The 13,948-nt window shown below is 61.9% G+C and overlaps 1 protein-coding gene across 1 annotated transcript; it reads left to right on the top strand.

Moving 5' to 3' along the window:
* The first annotated feature begins 2,485 nt into the window (after positions 1-2,485).
* LFNG (LFNG O-fucosylpeptide 3-beta-N-acetylglucosaminyltransferase) lies at positions 2,486-12,226 on the top strand. The gene is made up of 8 exons (XM_033096478.1): positions 2,486-3,038; positions 7,390-7,438; positions 7,927-8,026; positions 8,151-8,304; positions 8,401-8,486; positions 8,941-9,106; positions 9,579-9,664; positions 9,846-12,226. Exons 1-8 carry the CDS (start codon positions 2,610-2,612, stop codon positions 9,910-9,912), a joined length of 1,137 nt encoding a protein of 378 aa, XP_032952369.1. The 5' UTR covers positions 2,486-2,609; the 3' UTR covers positions 9,913-12,226.
* The last annotated feature ends 1,722 nt before the right edge of the window (positions 12,227-13,948 follow it).

Genomic DNA, 13,948 nt, shown 5'->3' with positions numbered 1-13,948 from the left:
GACGGCCCCCACAGGATGCTGAGGGGTCTGTCCTGCCGTTGCCCGACAGGCACTTGCACCCAGGTCCCCCCACTCTGACCAAGCCTGGCCTCAGAGAGGTGCAGGAAACCCCCTTCTGGGCTCTCACCTTGCCCCTGCCAGGCTGGGCCGATCCCCTCAGTGCAGTTGCTCCTGCACCCCTCACTCCCTGGGTACAAGGCAGCAGCCCCTCTGAGCCTCACCTTGCCTTTTGCATAATGGGCACATTGTTCCCACTGCTTGGTGTGTCAAAGGGCTGGGAGCGTGAGTCAGAGGAAGCATGGGTGCTCTGGGGTGCCAGGCAGGGAATCCCACCCCCTGGGTTGGGGGCCACCGAGGGGCTGGCTCCCAGGACCTTGTCAATGGGGGCATGAGATGGCATGGCTGTGTGCTGCTCACCCTCCTGCCTCTTGAAGAATGCTCAGACCTAGTGGGTACCACTGACTATTGATGCCACTGACCTCGAACCTAGGAACAGGGCACAGCTCACGCAAAGATTCAGGGACTCTATGTTGCTTGGGCTGGAAGGGGATGAGGAGGGATTCCAGGGGCCTGCACTGTCACAAGGTGCGTGGACACTGGGCCAGGACGAGCACAGAGACAACAGGGAACCATGGATGATTGTGATCTGTGCTTGTGTGTAGGGGGATACGATTAGAGCGGAGTGGTTTTTGAGTGGAGAATAAATAGACCAGGTAGATTGGGGACAAGGAGATACAGAGGTTGGGGGGCCAGGAGAGAGATGAAGGAGGTGGAGGAAAATCACCCAGATATGGGGTAGATGGGAGTTGCTGGTGGGGTGAGAACGTGGCAGACCCTTCAGACCAGAGGCTGGGGCTGACCTGGGACTCAGCTGACTGTTTCGGGGCAGTCCACCCAGCCATCAGCCATCGGTCCTTTTTCCTCCTGCCCACCCCCACCTCTCCAGCTGCCTAGAGGCTCCAAGGCTAGGGTCTGGCTGGTGGGGGAGGGGTTTATGGCAGGAGGTGACACCACGGGAGACTTGTCACTTGGGCACAGCCAGCACCATCTGCTCAGGCTTCTGCCTGACAGAGGTGGTGCCTGCTAATTACCTGGCGTGGGTGACAGGAAGAGGCCTGGGAACCTCCATCCCCCACCTCATCCATGACAGAGGGTCTGGCGCCCTAAGAGCAAATGGGCCACAGCCCGCTGGGCAGGAGTCTGGGAGTGGGGCCAGACATCTTCTTAATAAATCTTTGTAGAGCGCCTACTATGTTCCAGGCCCTGTTCTCTTGCACTTGGCATTCAGGTGGAGGGAGAGGGACCACGAAAGGGCATGTAAACAACTAAAAATGCCACTGCAGGCAGAGGGGTAAGCAAGAGCTGGGTAGGTAACTGGCCGGTGGTGAGAGTGAGCGCTAAGGGGTAAACAGTGTAGCTTGCCTAGCCCTGGTGGTCATGGAGCCGAAGCGAGAGGGAAAGGAGGTGCAGCCAAGCGGAGAGCCGCCCCTGGCCGTGCTTCCGGAACATGCTGCGGGCAGAGGGCTCGGACCCCGGTCCCAGACTGGGGGGCCCTTGGCCACTTCCGGGCCCCTCACCCTTCACCATCAACTGGGACTGCAGGCGCGCATTCCTGCACCCCTGCTCGTGCGGTGGGCCGGCCGACCCGTGGGAAGGGCCGGGGGTGGGGGCCGCCGTGTGCCGGGGAGGCGGGGCGGGGCACAGCTGGGCCACATCTGGCCCGAGCGCTGAGGGACCAAATGGAACAGAAGGCCGCCTTTCATCCCGCGCGGGGCGGGGCGACCTTATTTTCATCTCGCCAAGGGGCGCCCGGAGGATTTCGGGGAAACCAATACCCCGACGTTGGTCCAGGAATCGAGGAAATTAGCTCGAGGGTGGAATTTGGTACAGGTGCCTTCTCGTTGGAGCCTCGCGTATCCACCTGTGGCTCAGGTAGCTAAGCGCCTCCTCGATATTAATAACAGCTGCCCAGGACCCAGCGCTCAGGTCCACTCAGGCGCCGCCCCAGTGACTTGGCCTGCACCATCCCATACGGAGGAAGCCAGGCTTCGGGAGGGGAAGTGCACAGCAAGGAAGTAAGGACGTTCTTTGAGGGACGATTGAGCCTAAGGCCCCTGTCCCAGAATCCCGGTCACAGCGCCGAGGGCGCGCCCCTCCGCGTGCCAGACGCCAGGGTGCAGCTCCCGCCGGCGTTGGCCAGCCTGGGTTTCCTCTTCAGGGCCACCGGGGCCGGCCAGGACCAAAGCCCCACGTCCCTCGGCTGCCCGCGGGGAGCGACCCGGGAGGGGCGGGACATGCACGTGAGCACTGAGGGAGGGGTCTGCGGTGCCCTCTCCGCAGTTCCCAGGCCCCCGCAGCGGCCCCACGTGGGCGCTGCAGGGTCTGGGGGCAACCCGTGAGAGGCCCCGCCCCGGGAGCCAGTGAGCGCGTGGCGGGGGCGGGGGCTTGGAGGAGGCCCCGCCCTCGGGGAGGAGCCAGAACGGCTAGGTTTAAGGCCGCAGGGCTCTGGCGGTGCTCGGCTGGACGCGCTGCTGGACCAGGGATCCTCCGCGCGGGTGTGCGGGGCAGCGCGCACCGGGCAGGGCGCACGGGGCAGGGCGCACCCGACAATGCTCAAGCGCTGCGGCCGACGCCTGCTGCTGGCGCTGGCGGGCGCGCTGCTCGCCTGCCTGCTGGTGCTCACCGCCGACCCGCCGCCGCCCCCGGAGCCCGCCGAGCGCGGCCGGCGCGCGCTGCGCAGCTTGGCGGGCCCCGCAGGGGCGGCCCCGGCGCCGGGGCTGGAGGCGGGGGCGGCGGCCGGAGCCCTCGCCCGCGAGGTGCACAGTCTGACCGAATACTTCAGCCTGCTGACCCGCGCGCGCAGAGACGCGGGCCCACCGCCCGGGAGCGCCTTCCGTCCCGCCGACGGCCACCTGCGGCCCCAGTCGGAGCCACTCACGCCCCTAGACGTCTTCATCGCGGTGAAGACCACCAAAAAGTTTCACCGTGCGCGCCTGGACCTGCTGCTGGAGACGTGGATCTCGCGCCACAAGGAGATGGTGAGCCCCGCGGCCTGGGCGGGCGGGCTGGGTAGGGGGCTCTGTCTTGTCCAGCTGGTGGCAGTATCCGATGGGCGCCAGGCTGCATCTCTGTCCAGCCACTGGGAATTTGTGCTGGTAGTGACGCCAGTCCATCCCCTTCCAGCCCAGTTTGCCTGGAGGGGCCACCCTCCCCATACAGTTGTGGACGTGTTGGACGGGGACCCATCCCCAGCACCCTGGATGCCATGCACCGACCTTACACCAGCGCCAAAGCTTGGTGTTTGTGCCCTGTGATACTTCTGATCCTCCAAACATTGGAGCACATTAATAGGACTTTATTGTCCCCAAACCTTCCCAAGCCAGATTCTACATGGGAATCCACCATAGGCTGAGAGCTGGAATGGGGGGTTAGGACCCCAGGGCACAGGGCCGTCCCCTCCCCCACCCCAATCTGTGCTATGGGGATGGGGGAGAAGTCGTTCCTGACGATAATCTGAGTTGGGGGTCGGTGTTGGTGAGCGCTGGGGAGTACATTTCACAAGACAAAGAGCCCTGGTTTTGGGGGTTTGTGCGGAGACCCTCTCCCCGCAGGGCAGGATGCTGGAGCCTGGAACCTAGTTGAGCATCAACTTCCTACAGACGCATAGTAAAGACACACCCCAATTTGAAAATCTCCCTCAAGGCTGCAGAAAAAACGGTTGGATGGGGGCTGAACCGGGGCAGAGTGTGGGCCCTGCCAGGGGAGGGGCGGTGAGGGAATGTCCCTGGGCTGGGAGATTCAAGGGACTAACTGGCCATTTGGGGTGAGAAACCCTTGACTAGTAGAGTTCATTCTCTGTACCAGACACAAGAGAAGACCCCACACCTCTTCCTCCCTGTTTAAATCACCCAGGCCTGGGGCCTTCTGGCCTTGCTGAGTCCTGTTTTGGGGCAGGGCCCTGGTGAGGTCATGACTAGGGCTAGGGGGCAGGGTCCTGTCTGGTCCCCGTGTGGGGATGGGGGCCCCGGGAACCCCATGGTAGTCTCCTGGGAACACAGTGTGCCTTTCCCAGGGGCTCAGCGGGCCAGTGGGAGGGGGCCGTGGGCACGGGTTTTGTTTGGCGGCCAGGCCGTTAGGATTCCCAGCGCCAGGCGGCTCTCACGCCGGCCTCGGGCAAGGTAACAAAGCCCCTTTCTCCAGCCCAGAAAGGCGTCCGGCCTCTTGTGTGCAGCTATGCGCTCCATGGGAACCGCCGCTGGCGCTGGCCACTCAGGTTGCCTGGAGATGAGGGGCCTACAGTCCCCCCCCACCCCACATCCCTGACTGACAGTCCTTGTGGGGCATCGTTCATGAGCCAGGCCCCTCCCCCTGCTCTGCCTCCCTGCTGTGTGACCTTCAGCAGTGTTCAGCCCTCTCTGGGCTGCCACCTGCTCTGAGCATCTCTCCTCTTGGAATTTGGGGGCTTTCTCCAGCAGAAGGAATGTGGTTGGGGGTCTCAGGTACAAGTTCCAACTGAGCTGGGTGATCTTGGGCAAGACCTGGGGCCTCTCTGAGCCTCAGTCTCCTCATCTCTGAAATGGGGAAGCAGTGCCCTTCCAATACTGTGTTGTGAAAGGACTGGGGAAACCTGGAGGTAGGGAGTGAGCCAGCGTGCACTCAGTTGGGGTGGGCGCCATCACTCCCACCCAGCTGGAGGACCACTCAGCTTTCCTTCTCGCCACTGACCCCACCTAGGAGAAGCCAGATCTGCCCCCAGCATCAGCTCATGTCGCAGCATCAGGAGCCCTTCTTATGGTGTATTGTGGGGGAGGGGTCCTCGAAGCTGTCACAGCAGAGGGTACTCCTTCCTCTGCCAGCCCTATGTAGGGTGATTCAGACCCAGTCTGATGGGGGAGAATCAAGGAAGTCAGGGCTGTGGTGGGGGAAACCCAGAGAGGCTGTGTGAGCTGAGAGTGGGCATCTGACCCATGTGGTGGGTGGGGGGTGACTTCCTGGAGGAGGTGCCATTTGAGCTAGACTGAGAGTAGAAAATGCCCAGAAAGGGCAGTCTGGGCACATAAGCACGAACAAGGGGGAAGTGCGAGAAATTTCCAGAAATTGCAGTGCAGTGGGGGGGGCGGGGTCAGAAGGGGCCACAAGTGATGGGCCTTGAAGTCCAGGAGGAGGGGCTGGGCCTTTGGCCCACACGTTACTCCCCCACCCCTCCCAGGAGTGGGCCAGGCTGTGGCAGTGGCAGCGGCCACAATGGTTGGGGGAGAGCTTGGCATCCTGTGTTTCTTTGAATCGCAGCTCCGGGAACAATGCAGCTTCCTGTGGGTGTCCCCCCTCCTGCCCTCCGCCAGCCCTGTTGCCCTGCTGCCCTGCTCTTCCTTCTTCAGACCCATTGTTGGGGATGTGGGGAGGGGGCTTTGGGGGGTCCCTGGAAAGCATGGCCCCACTGGATTAGCACCACCTCTGCCCCAGGGTATGACCACAGGCTGGAGGTTGCCCCTGTGGCCTCAGTTTCCCCACTCGGGTGGTAATGGTGCCCACCTCTAAGGGTACTTTGCTCTGGGCACAGGTGAGCACCTCTTGTGCTCTTTGTACAGAGCGGGAAACTGACTCTCTGAGCAGTGGGCGAGGTGTGCCAGGCAGCCCGTCCCTCCTGCTGGTTGTTGTGATGTGGGGAGACAGGAGGCCAGGCACCCTCCCCCCACTGCCCCACCCTCGCAAGTACTCCTCTGGAACAAAGGTGACTTTAATCTCCGTAGCCTTGGGCCGGGCTTTTAGGGCACCACCAAAGCGCGGGAGAACAGGCCTCCTTGATCTCATTAAGAAAGCATTTTCCTTTTAATGCAGCGGCACTGGTGTCTGCACGGGCGGCCTCGCCTCCCACGGCATTCCTGGGCTGCGATGCTGGGGAGCGGGCGGGGGGCTGGGTGCGAGTCTGTGCGTGCGGCTGCCTCGGGGTGTCTGCCGGGCTCAGGAAGGAGGGGTACGATGTGGAGAGGGTGTAGATGTGGCCTGCCACCCCCTTAGCTCTAAGCCTGGGACCATAGCTTGTGGCCACACCCCAGTGTGTGTTCGGGTCTGGGGTCAGGCTTAGGCAAGGAGCTGGGGCTGCCCAGGTGAGGGTGGGTCCCCAGGTCCCCATGTGTGCACATGCTAGATCTTCTCTAGGACCCGTTTATACACAGAAGGAAACCGAGGCCTGGCAGGCCTGGAGGCAGGGGTCTCCTGCAGCCTTTGCTCTGAGCACCCCCACGGCGCCCCAAGCTTTGCACTCAGCCGTGCCTGGGTGCGCCGGGCGGCACGCGCTGGGCGGGCGGGGCAGAGGAAGGAACATTCCTCCTGTGTGCCGACGGGCCCAGGCGGGCGCCGGCAGCTCCTGGCCCCTCCCTGTTGCCCCCCTTCCTTGAAGCCATCCTGGCAGGGGATGGCCCTGTGCTGGCACAGGTGGAGCCTTGATGTGGCTTGGGCCAGGCCTGTCTTCAAGCCCGATTTCCTTGCCCAAGCAACAGCAGGGGGATGCTGTCAGCATGGGTGCCCAGGACACTGATCCTTGGGCGGGGCACGTGCGGCTTCCTGCCTCATCCCTGCAGACAGGACAGACGGCGTCTCCAGAGAACGGCAGTGGCTACAGTGGCTCAGAGAAGGTGACCTGCCCGCCGGTCACAGCCAGGGGCGTGGGGGGCCCTGGCTTGAAGGCCCAGCCCTGAGGACTGCTGTGCTCTGGCCGCACCCCTGCCCACCGGACCTTGCACCCAGCCCGGCCCAGTTAACCAGGCCAGCTGTATGGTAATAGGCAGCGCGGCCACTCCTGCTTAACGCGGCCGAGTTAAGGCCAGCCCTGCGCCCTCGCCCGCAGCCCGGCCGGGATAAAGCTGGCGGACAATGCCTGGTGATTCATCCTCCCTCCAGGCCCTTTGTCCGCCAGGGCTTGGCAGCCGCCCAGCAGAGGCCTTTGTCCTCCACTGATTGAGCCTTGGCTTCCCAGAGCCGACCTCCTCTGCCTGTCCCCCACCACCCTCTGCCCCCTCCCGCAGGCCGGTTGCTGTGTCAATAAGGGTGTGTGCCCTGCCAGGTGTGCAGGGCGGGCCTGGAGCTGGTTACCTGGCAGGTGGGCGGGGCACCCCACCTGGCTCGTGCCAGTACAGCTGCCAGGTGACCTTGGGCCCAGCTGTCGACATGGGGGGTGGGGTCTGCATAAGCCCCAGCTCTGCTTCCACTCAGGTTGGGCACTTGAGCCCCCGTTCTGTACACATGGGGAAACTGAGGCCCAGAGAAGGGTGGGGAGGGGGCATGACTGAGCTGCAGCTGCTGAAAGCCCAGGATGCCCAGCCCTGGACCCTCACAGTGGCCCGGGGTAGGGACACAACTGCCTCTTCAAGGCCATGTTTCTCCTTCCAGACATTCATTTTCACCGACGGGGAAGATGAGGCCCTGGCCAGGCACATGGGTGAGCCCTGGACTTGGGGAGGCGAGGGGGGCTGCCACTCCCAGGAGGAAATCGTCTCCCCACCCCCCCTTATGGAGAGGTCACAGCGGCCACGGGCCTGGGAGGGCAGTTACTCCACTGCTTTGCTCTGTGTCCCGACCCCCCACTCACACCCCCCCATAATTCTCATGCAAATGAGGCCCTTTCAGCTCTGGGGCCCCTTTGAGTAACAGGTGTCTGGTGCTGGGAAAAAGCCTCCAGAATGGGCAGGGGCGGGACAGGGTTGGGCTGGGGTGGGGAGGAGGGGTCTCCAGGCCTGTGTCCTGCACTGGGGAGGGGGCTGAGCTGGAGAGCCTTCTGCAGGACACCGCTTGAACCCAAGGCACCCTGGGACAGATAGTCCCCCGCTCTACCCTACTGTTCTCATGGGGCTGCTGTGTGACTCCAGGCCAGGCTGCCCTCTCTGAGCCATCTCGGACCAAATTACAGCCCCGTCCCCTTGTCCACAGGCAATGTGGTCAATACGAACTGCTCGGCCGCCCACAGCCGCCAGGCCCTGTCCTGCAAGATGGCGGTGGAGTATGACCGCTTCATCGCGTCCGGCAGGAAGTGAGTGTTGGCCTCTGGCTGGACCCAAGGAAAGCCCCCGTCCAGGCTCCTAGCCCCGCAGTACCCACCCCTGGCACAGTGTGAACCCCACTCAGACCCCCTGATGGCCCTGCCTCGTCCCCAGGTGGTTCTGCCATGTGGACGACGACAATTACGTGAACGCGCGGGCCCTGCTGCGCCTGCTGGCCAGCTACCCTCACACACAGGATGTGTACATCGGCAAGCCCAGCCTGGACAGGCCCATCCAGGCCACAGAGCGGGTCAGCGAGAGTAAGATGGTCAGTGGTCTGTCCACTCACAGAGCTAGCGGGCGGAGGCTGAGGGTGCCCCTGCTTCTGGGGTGGGGGGTCTCACCACGTTGCCGCCTCCCACAGCGTCCTGTCCACTTCTGGTTTGCCACTGGCGGTGCTGGCTTTTGCATCAGCCGTGGGCTGGCCCTGAAGATGAGCCCATGGGCCAGGTGAGTGCCCTGGGGCACAGGTGGGGCTGTTGGGCCAGCCAGATGGCCCTAGGTCTCAGGGCTCCCCCAAGTGGGGCCTGCCTTGGGTCCCCCAACCTCACATGCATGGGCAGGTTGAGTCATGGTCCCCACCACTTCCCACCTCCAGCCAGCAGGCCCCAGTCGGTTAGCACCCACGACCCCTTGCTGCACCCAGCAAGCCCTGACTCGCAGAAAAATCATCAGGCTGGTACAAAGGAGGGTTCGGTGTTGGGCTCAGGGAGGGAAATGGGGAGCTGCCTTCAGGAGAGCCCGTTAGGGACACAGATGTGGTCTGCACCCTGCTCCATGGGGCTCATTCACCACCTCTCTGAGCCCGGCTTCTAAGTTCTGTGTGACTGCTGCCTGGCGGAGTCCTGCCCAGTGGGCCTCAGGCTCCCGTCTCGGGTCCTATTCTGGCCCTTCCCTCCCACAGCGGGGGCCACTTCATGAGCACAGCCGAGCGGATCCGGCTGCCGGACGACTGCACCATCGGCTACATCGTGGAGGCCCTGCTTGGCGTGCGCCTCATCCGCAGTGGGCTCTTCCACTCCCACCTGGAGAACCTGCAGCAGGTACCTGCCTCGGAGCTCCACGAGCAGGTGTGCTTGCCTGGGGGCCCAGGAAGGGATGGGCGGGGGACGGAGTGCAGGGTGGGGGGTCAGTTTTAAATATGGAGGTCAGGAAGGGCCCCACTGTTGGCCACCACCCAGACACCCCAATCCCCCGACCAGTGTGGACCCACTCAAATCCTCTAGTTCATCCTTCCCGTCTTTTGTCTGCACCCTGACACATCTACTCTGTGCCTTTCGGGTGTTTTCCTGCCTTTGTGGGTATTCTCTTGCCACGACTGGCAACTTGGCCAGCCCCAGCCGAGGCCCCACTTTGGACTTTGTTCCCAGGGTAGCAGAGCAAGCGGGGTGTGGTGTTACGTGGCTCATCGGCCTCCCTTCTTGGTCCAAGAGGGGAGGCAGAAGGCAAGGCTGTTCCCCCATTCAGAGCCACAGGGCCAGACTCGGGCAGGGCTGAGGGCCTTGGGGCACCTCCCACCATCACGCTGCCCTGTCCACGCAGGTGACCCTGAGCTACGGCATGTTTGAAAACAAACGGAACGCTGTCCACGTGAAGGGGCCCTTCTCGGTGGAGGCTGACCCGTCCAGGTGAGGAAATAGGCCCAGATGGGGCGGGGCTTACGTGGAGCCCCTGAAGGTCTGGTGGCACTAGAAGTGGGTGTCAGCCAGCACCTCACTATAGTGTCCCAGGACGCATGGTGCTGTGGGTCTGAACGTGGGTGCTTATCACACCCACCCCACGGACCACCCCCCCACTCTGTCCCCACAGGTTCCGCTCCATCCACTGCCTCCTGTACCCGGACACACCCTGGTGTCCCCGCACCGCCGTCTTCTAGCAGCCTCGGCTGAGACCCGGTCCCGGGTGCCCCTGGTATCCAAAGGGCCCGGGAACCCCTGTTGTGCCACCCTGGCTTGTCCTTCGAGGCTCCCAGGGCTGTGCCTCCATGTGTGTACTATGTGCCCATCTGCGTAGCAGACACTTGGGCAGTTCTCTGCCAAGGAGCAGGCACAAGTGCCATCTGTCTTCCTTTCCACGCTCCGTGGGTTAGGCAGAGCCCTGGCCACGGAAGGATTTGTATGTCCGAGGTCACTCTGAGGGCAGTTTGATGTTATTTCCGGGGGGGTCTTTGGCAGTATGGGGATCAGGCTGTCCTGCAGAGCCGTGTGGGCGCCTTCCTCTTCCTGCCCCCTCAGCCCCCAGGACAGTGAGCCATGCTCAGTGCAGGGAAGCTGGGTTTGGGGAGCAGTGGCCCCTGCCCAGGCCCAGCGGCCCCGTTCAGCCCCCAGTAGCCGTGTGGCTAGGTGGACAGTGGCTCCCCCCAGCCCTCTGCACCTCTCAGAGGTCTTCCCTTTGTCTCCCCAGGATGGGGGGGTCAGAGCTGAGCATTTTATCTCCTCTCCAAAGTAGAGAGAAAGTCGCCCATAGTGGGTGTGTCTGTAAATATTGTGACAGTATTTTTTTACTGTGCTTGTTTTTCAGAAGGGGGGTGTGTATAAAGTAGGGTGTTTTGTCTTTGTTTTGGGGGAGCTGGGAGGGTGTTCTTTAATCTTTTCTGTGGATCAGAAAAAGCAGAAGCCACACTTGGGACCCTCTTTGTGGTGAAAGTGGGCAATGTCTCACACTCTGGGTATTTCTGTGTCCCTGGCATCGGACCTGTCTCCCGCTGGCTGGCGCACCTAGCCCAGGGTGTGTGTTCTGTCTTCTGTTTTTCTTTCTGCAAAGACATAGCTAGGAAAATGAACAATAAGGGAAAAGTTCTCAGGGAATTGGAGTGTGGTTGCTATGGTGATGTCCTTTGCTGTGAATAAAGGTGCTCTTTGGGGCAATCCAGGGGTCCTGGTCTTGGCTGGGTGAACCTGAGGTACAGGTCATCTTAGGTGGCTCCAGGCGTCTGGGGACTGTCCTTTGCACACGCTCGCATGGGGGAGGTGACGAGGGAAGCCCATGGGTGCGGAAGGGAACTTGGGATCAAAATAGCTACATGCACGTGCCTGGGAGGCGCAGTCAGGAAGTCACAGAATTTAGGTCCCCTGAGAGTAGGGACCCTGAGGCTGTATAGCCCCAGCCTGTGCGGGCCAACCCTGCTGGCCGGGGAGTCAGCCCTCCCTGTAGGATGGCCAGGGATGCTGTGGTCAGGCCTGGGACCTTCTTATCTGGCTTCATCCCCGTCACATGTCCACAGAGGCCACACTGCTGTCCCATTTTGTCGGTAGGGAAACAGGCTCAGAGCGGAAGATGCCCTAGGTGCGGTGGTGAAGCGCTGCACCTCGGAGGCTGGCTGGGCCTTGGACCCTGCCTCGCCCCTGTGAGAGGGCTCCATGCCCTCCCTGGACAGGCTCAGGTGGCTGCACCAGGATTCACACTGCCGTTTTCTTCAGAAGGTAGCCTCCTCGGTGCCCTTTCTTCCTCAAATCAAGACTCTGAGGATGGCAGGAGTCGGGAGGGCTGCTGCAGCGTCTGCTGGGGAGTTCCCTCTACCCCCACATGCACGCAGCAGGGGGGCAGCCTCACTTCCTCTTCCTCACTCTGAGCCAGACCTCCCTGGGGGCTCTGGCCCGCTGCTGGCCTCAGGTTCCCTACTCCACATCCCCACTCGGCCCCAAGCTCAGTCCAGTCAACATATTAAAAAGCAAAGTCATTTGGCTTCCTCTTTCTGTAAGGGGCCTGGGGTGACCTCTAAAAATGGTTCACTGGTCACTTGACCCAGAAAACCCCACAAAATCATGCGCATCAAGAGGTTCAAATCTTTGTGTTCACTTAACACTCATAAAACTGCCCTGGCCATCAAGGATATGCATATCTAAAAAGCCACCAAGTGTCTGAAGGATGTCACTTTACAGAAGCAGTCTGTGTCATTCTGTCATTACAATGGTGGAATTGGTAGGTGTGCCCAGGCCAAACAGCTGGACACAAGGTTGGTGGCCCAAAGAGTGCTGGCTTTTTGCTGTACACACTTAAAAATGCAGAGGGGAACACTGAGCTTTGGGGTTCGGACGTAGACTGGTCATTGAGCACAGCCAGGTGAACAGCACCCCCAAGACGTGCCATTCATGGACTGACCGTGAGGAACTCCTTGCCACACTGACGTGCTCCGAGTGTCCCTAAACCACACGAGGAGCTTGCACAAAAGAAAAAGAAAGCCCAGAAGAAACAAAAACTAAATTCAGCATCAAATAAATGCTAATAAGAATAAAAGCAGGAAAAAAAGCAAAGTCGCATGAAAAGTGCCTCCCTTCCCCACCCCTGACCTGCTGGGGGCAGAAAGCCAGCCCCACCCTACTAGTCACAGGCTCCCATCCTCCGCTTCCCCAAGCTGGGGCACACAGGACCTTCACATTCTTGCTGGTGGCTGCTCTGGCCTGGGGGCAACTGGCCAGGGCCTGACCCCAGCTTGCCTTGAACAGGCCTGAGTCAGCAGTGTGTGGCTTCCAGAAAGCCTTGGAGCAGCTTTCCCGGGGGGTGGGCCGTGAGTGGTACAAGGGCGGGAAGGAGGGCCCCGTTGTATCACATGGCCAGACCACTGTGTGCCACCCTGGGTGGAGGCAGTGGTCACATCGGATGATGCAGCAGGAGTGGCAGCCCGACTACTGCCGAGTGCGGGCAGAGGCCACGGGCCTCCATCCTGCCTGGGTGAGTCAGAGGAGCCCAGTGAGAGCCAGGGCCCCAGTGCCGCCTCTGGCCGCTGGCGTCAGCCTCTCAGAGCTGGCGGGGCCCTGTCTGAGCATGTCGCTCCTCATCAGAGCTGGGGCCATCCCGACTGTCCCTGAGCGGGGACAGCAGAGCAGAGGGGTACCGGGCAGGGTTGGGAGGATGCCCTGCCCCTCCCAGAGCCTTGACCTCTCCATCTGAGAAATGGGGACACACATAAATGCAGCTTCATTCCTGGTGCTCTGGGCCTGGGAGGGCTCCCAAAGGAGCCCAGGCCAGCGGGAACACGGCCCTCTGCTCTTCTGAATGAGAAGCTGAGGGAGGAAGGGACGTTCTTCTCAGAAGGAGAGGCAGGTCCCGGAGGGGCCTTCCAGGAACTGGGCAGCTGCTTTCTTCCACCCACCACCCTCAGGGCTGTGAGGAAGGGGGCCCTCCCCCACAAGATGAGTCATGGAGGCAGACGAGGTGACCTCACCATACCCCACCCTCCAGTGGCATCATCGTCCCCAAACCATACACTGGGCTGGTGGCTGGTTGGAGAGGGTCCTCACTGGCCCAAGGGGCTCCATGTCCCCCAGCCTGGCTCATCCCAAACTGCTGGTCAGTCGTGGCCTTTCAAAAATAAGGTGTAGAAACAATGCTGGGGGCTGCTGGTGTCCCCTTCCCCACAGCTTCCATGCTGCCAGGAAGGCAAGTGCCAGGTCTGGGAGGAGTTCAGGGGATGCCACGGGGGGCACCTCCCTGCTCAGTTTAAACAGACTTCCTTTCACGCAGCCTATCATGGCCGACTTCCCCAAAGAGCCATCTGAGCTGGAGCAGGAAGGCAGTGGGGCAGAGGAGGGCACTCCAGGTCCCAGCACTGCCGGCAAAGTGGGACCCACTGGCTCAGCATCCCCAGAAAGCTAGGAAGTAGGAGGGCAGCTCAGGTTGCCCATGTGGCCCAACCAGCAGCAGCAACCATGGCCTTTCATAGGTGCAAGGCCAGACCCTGCTGGTTGCTTCAGCCAGTCTTGCCCCCTGGGACTGGGGTCAGAGGGAAAGTGGGTGGTCAGACCAGCTGGCTAGTCCTGCTGCCACTACAGGCCTGCCTGCCCACCCCCGCCCCAGCCTCGCTAAATGTTCTTGGAGGTGACCCTCCCCACGCTATGTCTGAGCCCGGGGCTGGACACACAGAAGGCACTTGGTGCATCGCTGGGAGGGACCCAGGTCCCTGGACATTGCCC

The sequence above is a fragment of the Rhinolophus ferrumequinum genome, chromosome 24 (assembly GCF_004115265.2).
Source record: "Rhinolophus ferrumequinum isolate MPI-CBG mRhiFer1 chromosome 24, mRhiFer1_v1.p, whole genome shotgun sequence".
Classification (NCBI taxonomy): domain Eukaryota; kingdom Metazoa; phylum Chordata; class Mammalia; order Chiroptera; family Rhinolophidae; genus Rhinolophus; species Rhinolophus ferrumequinum.
This window is presented reverse-complemented; position numbering and strand designations above follow the sequence as displayed.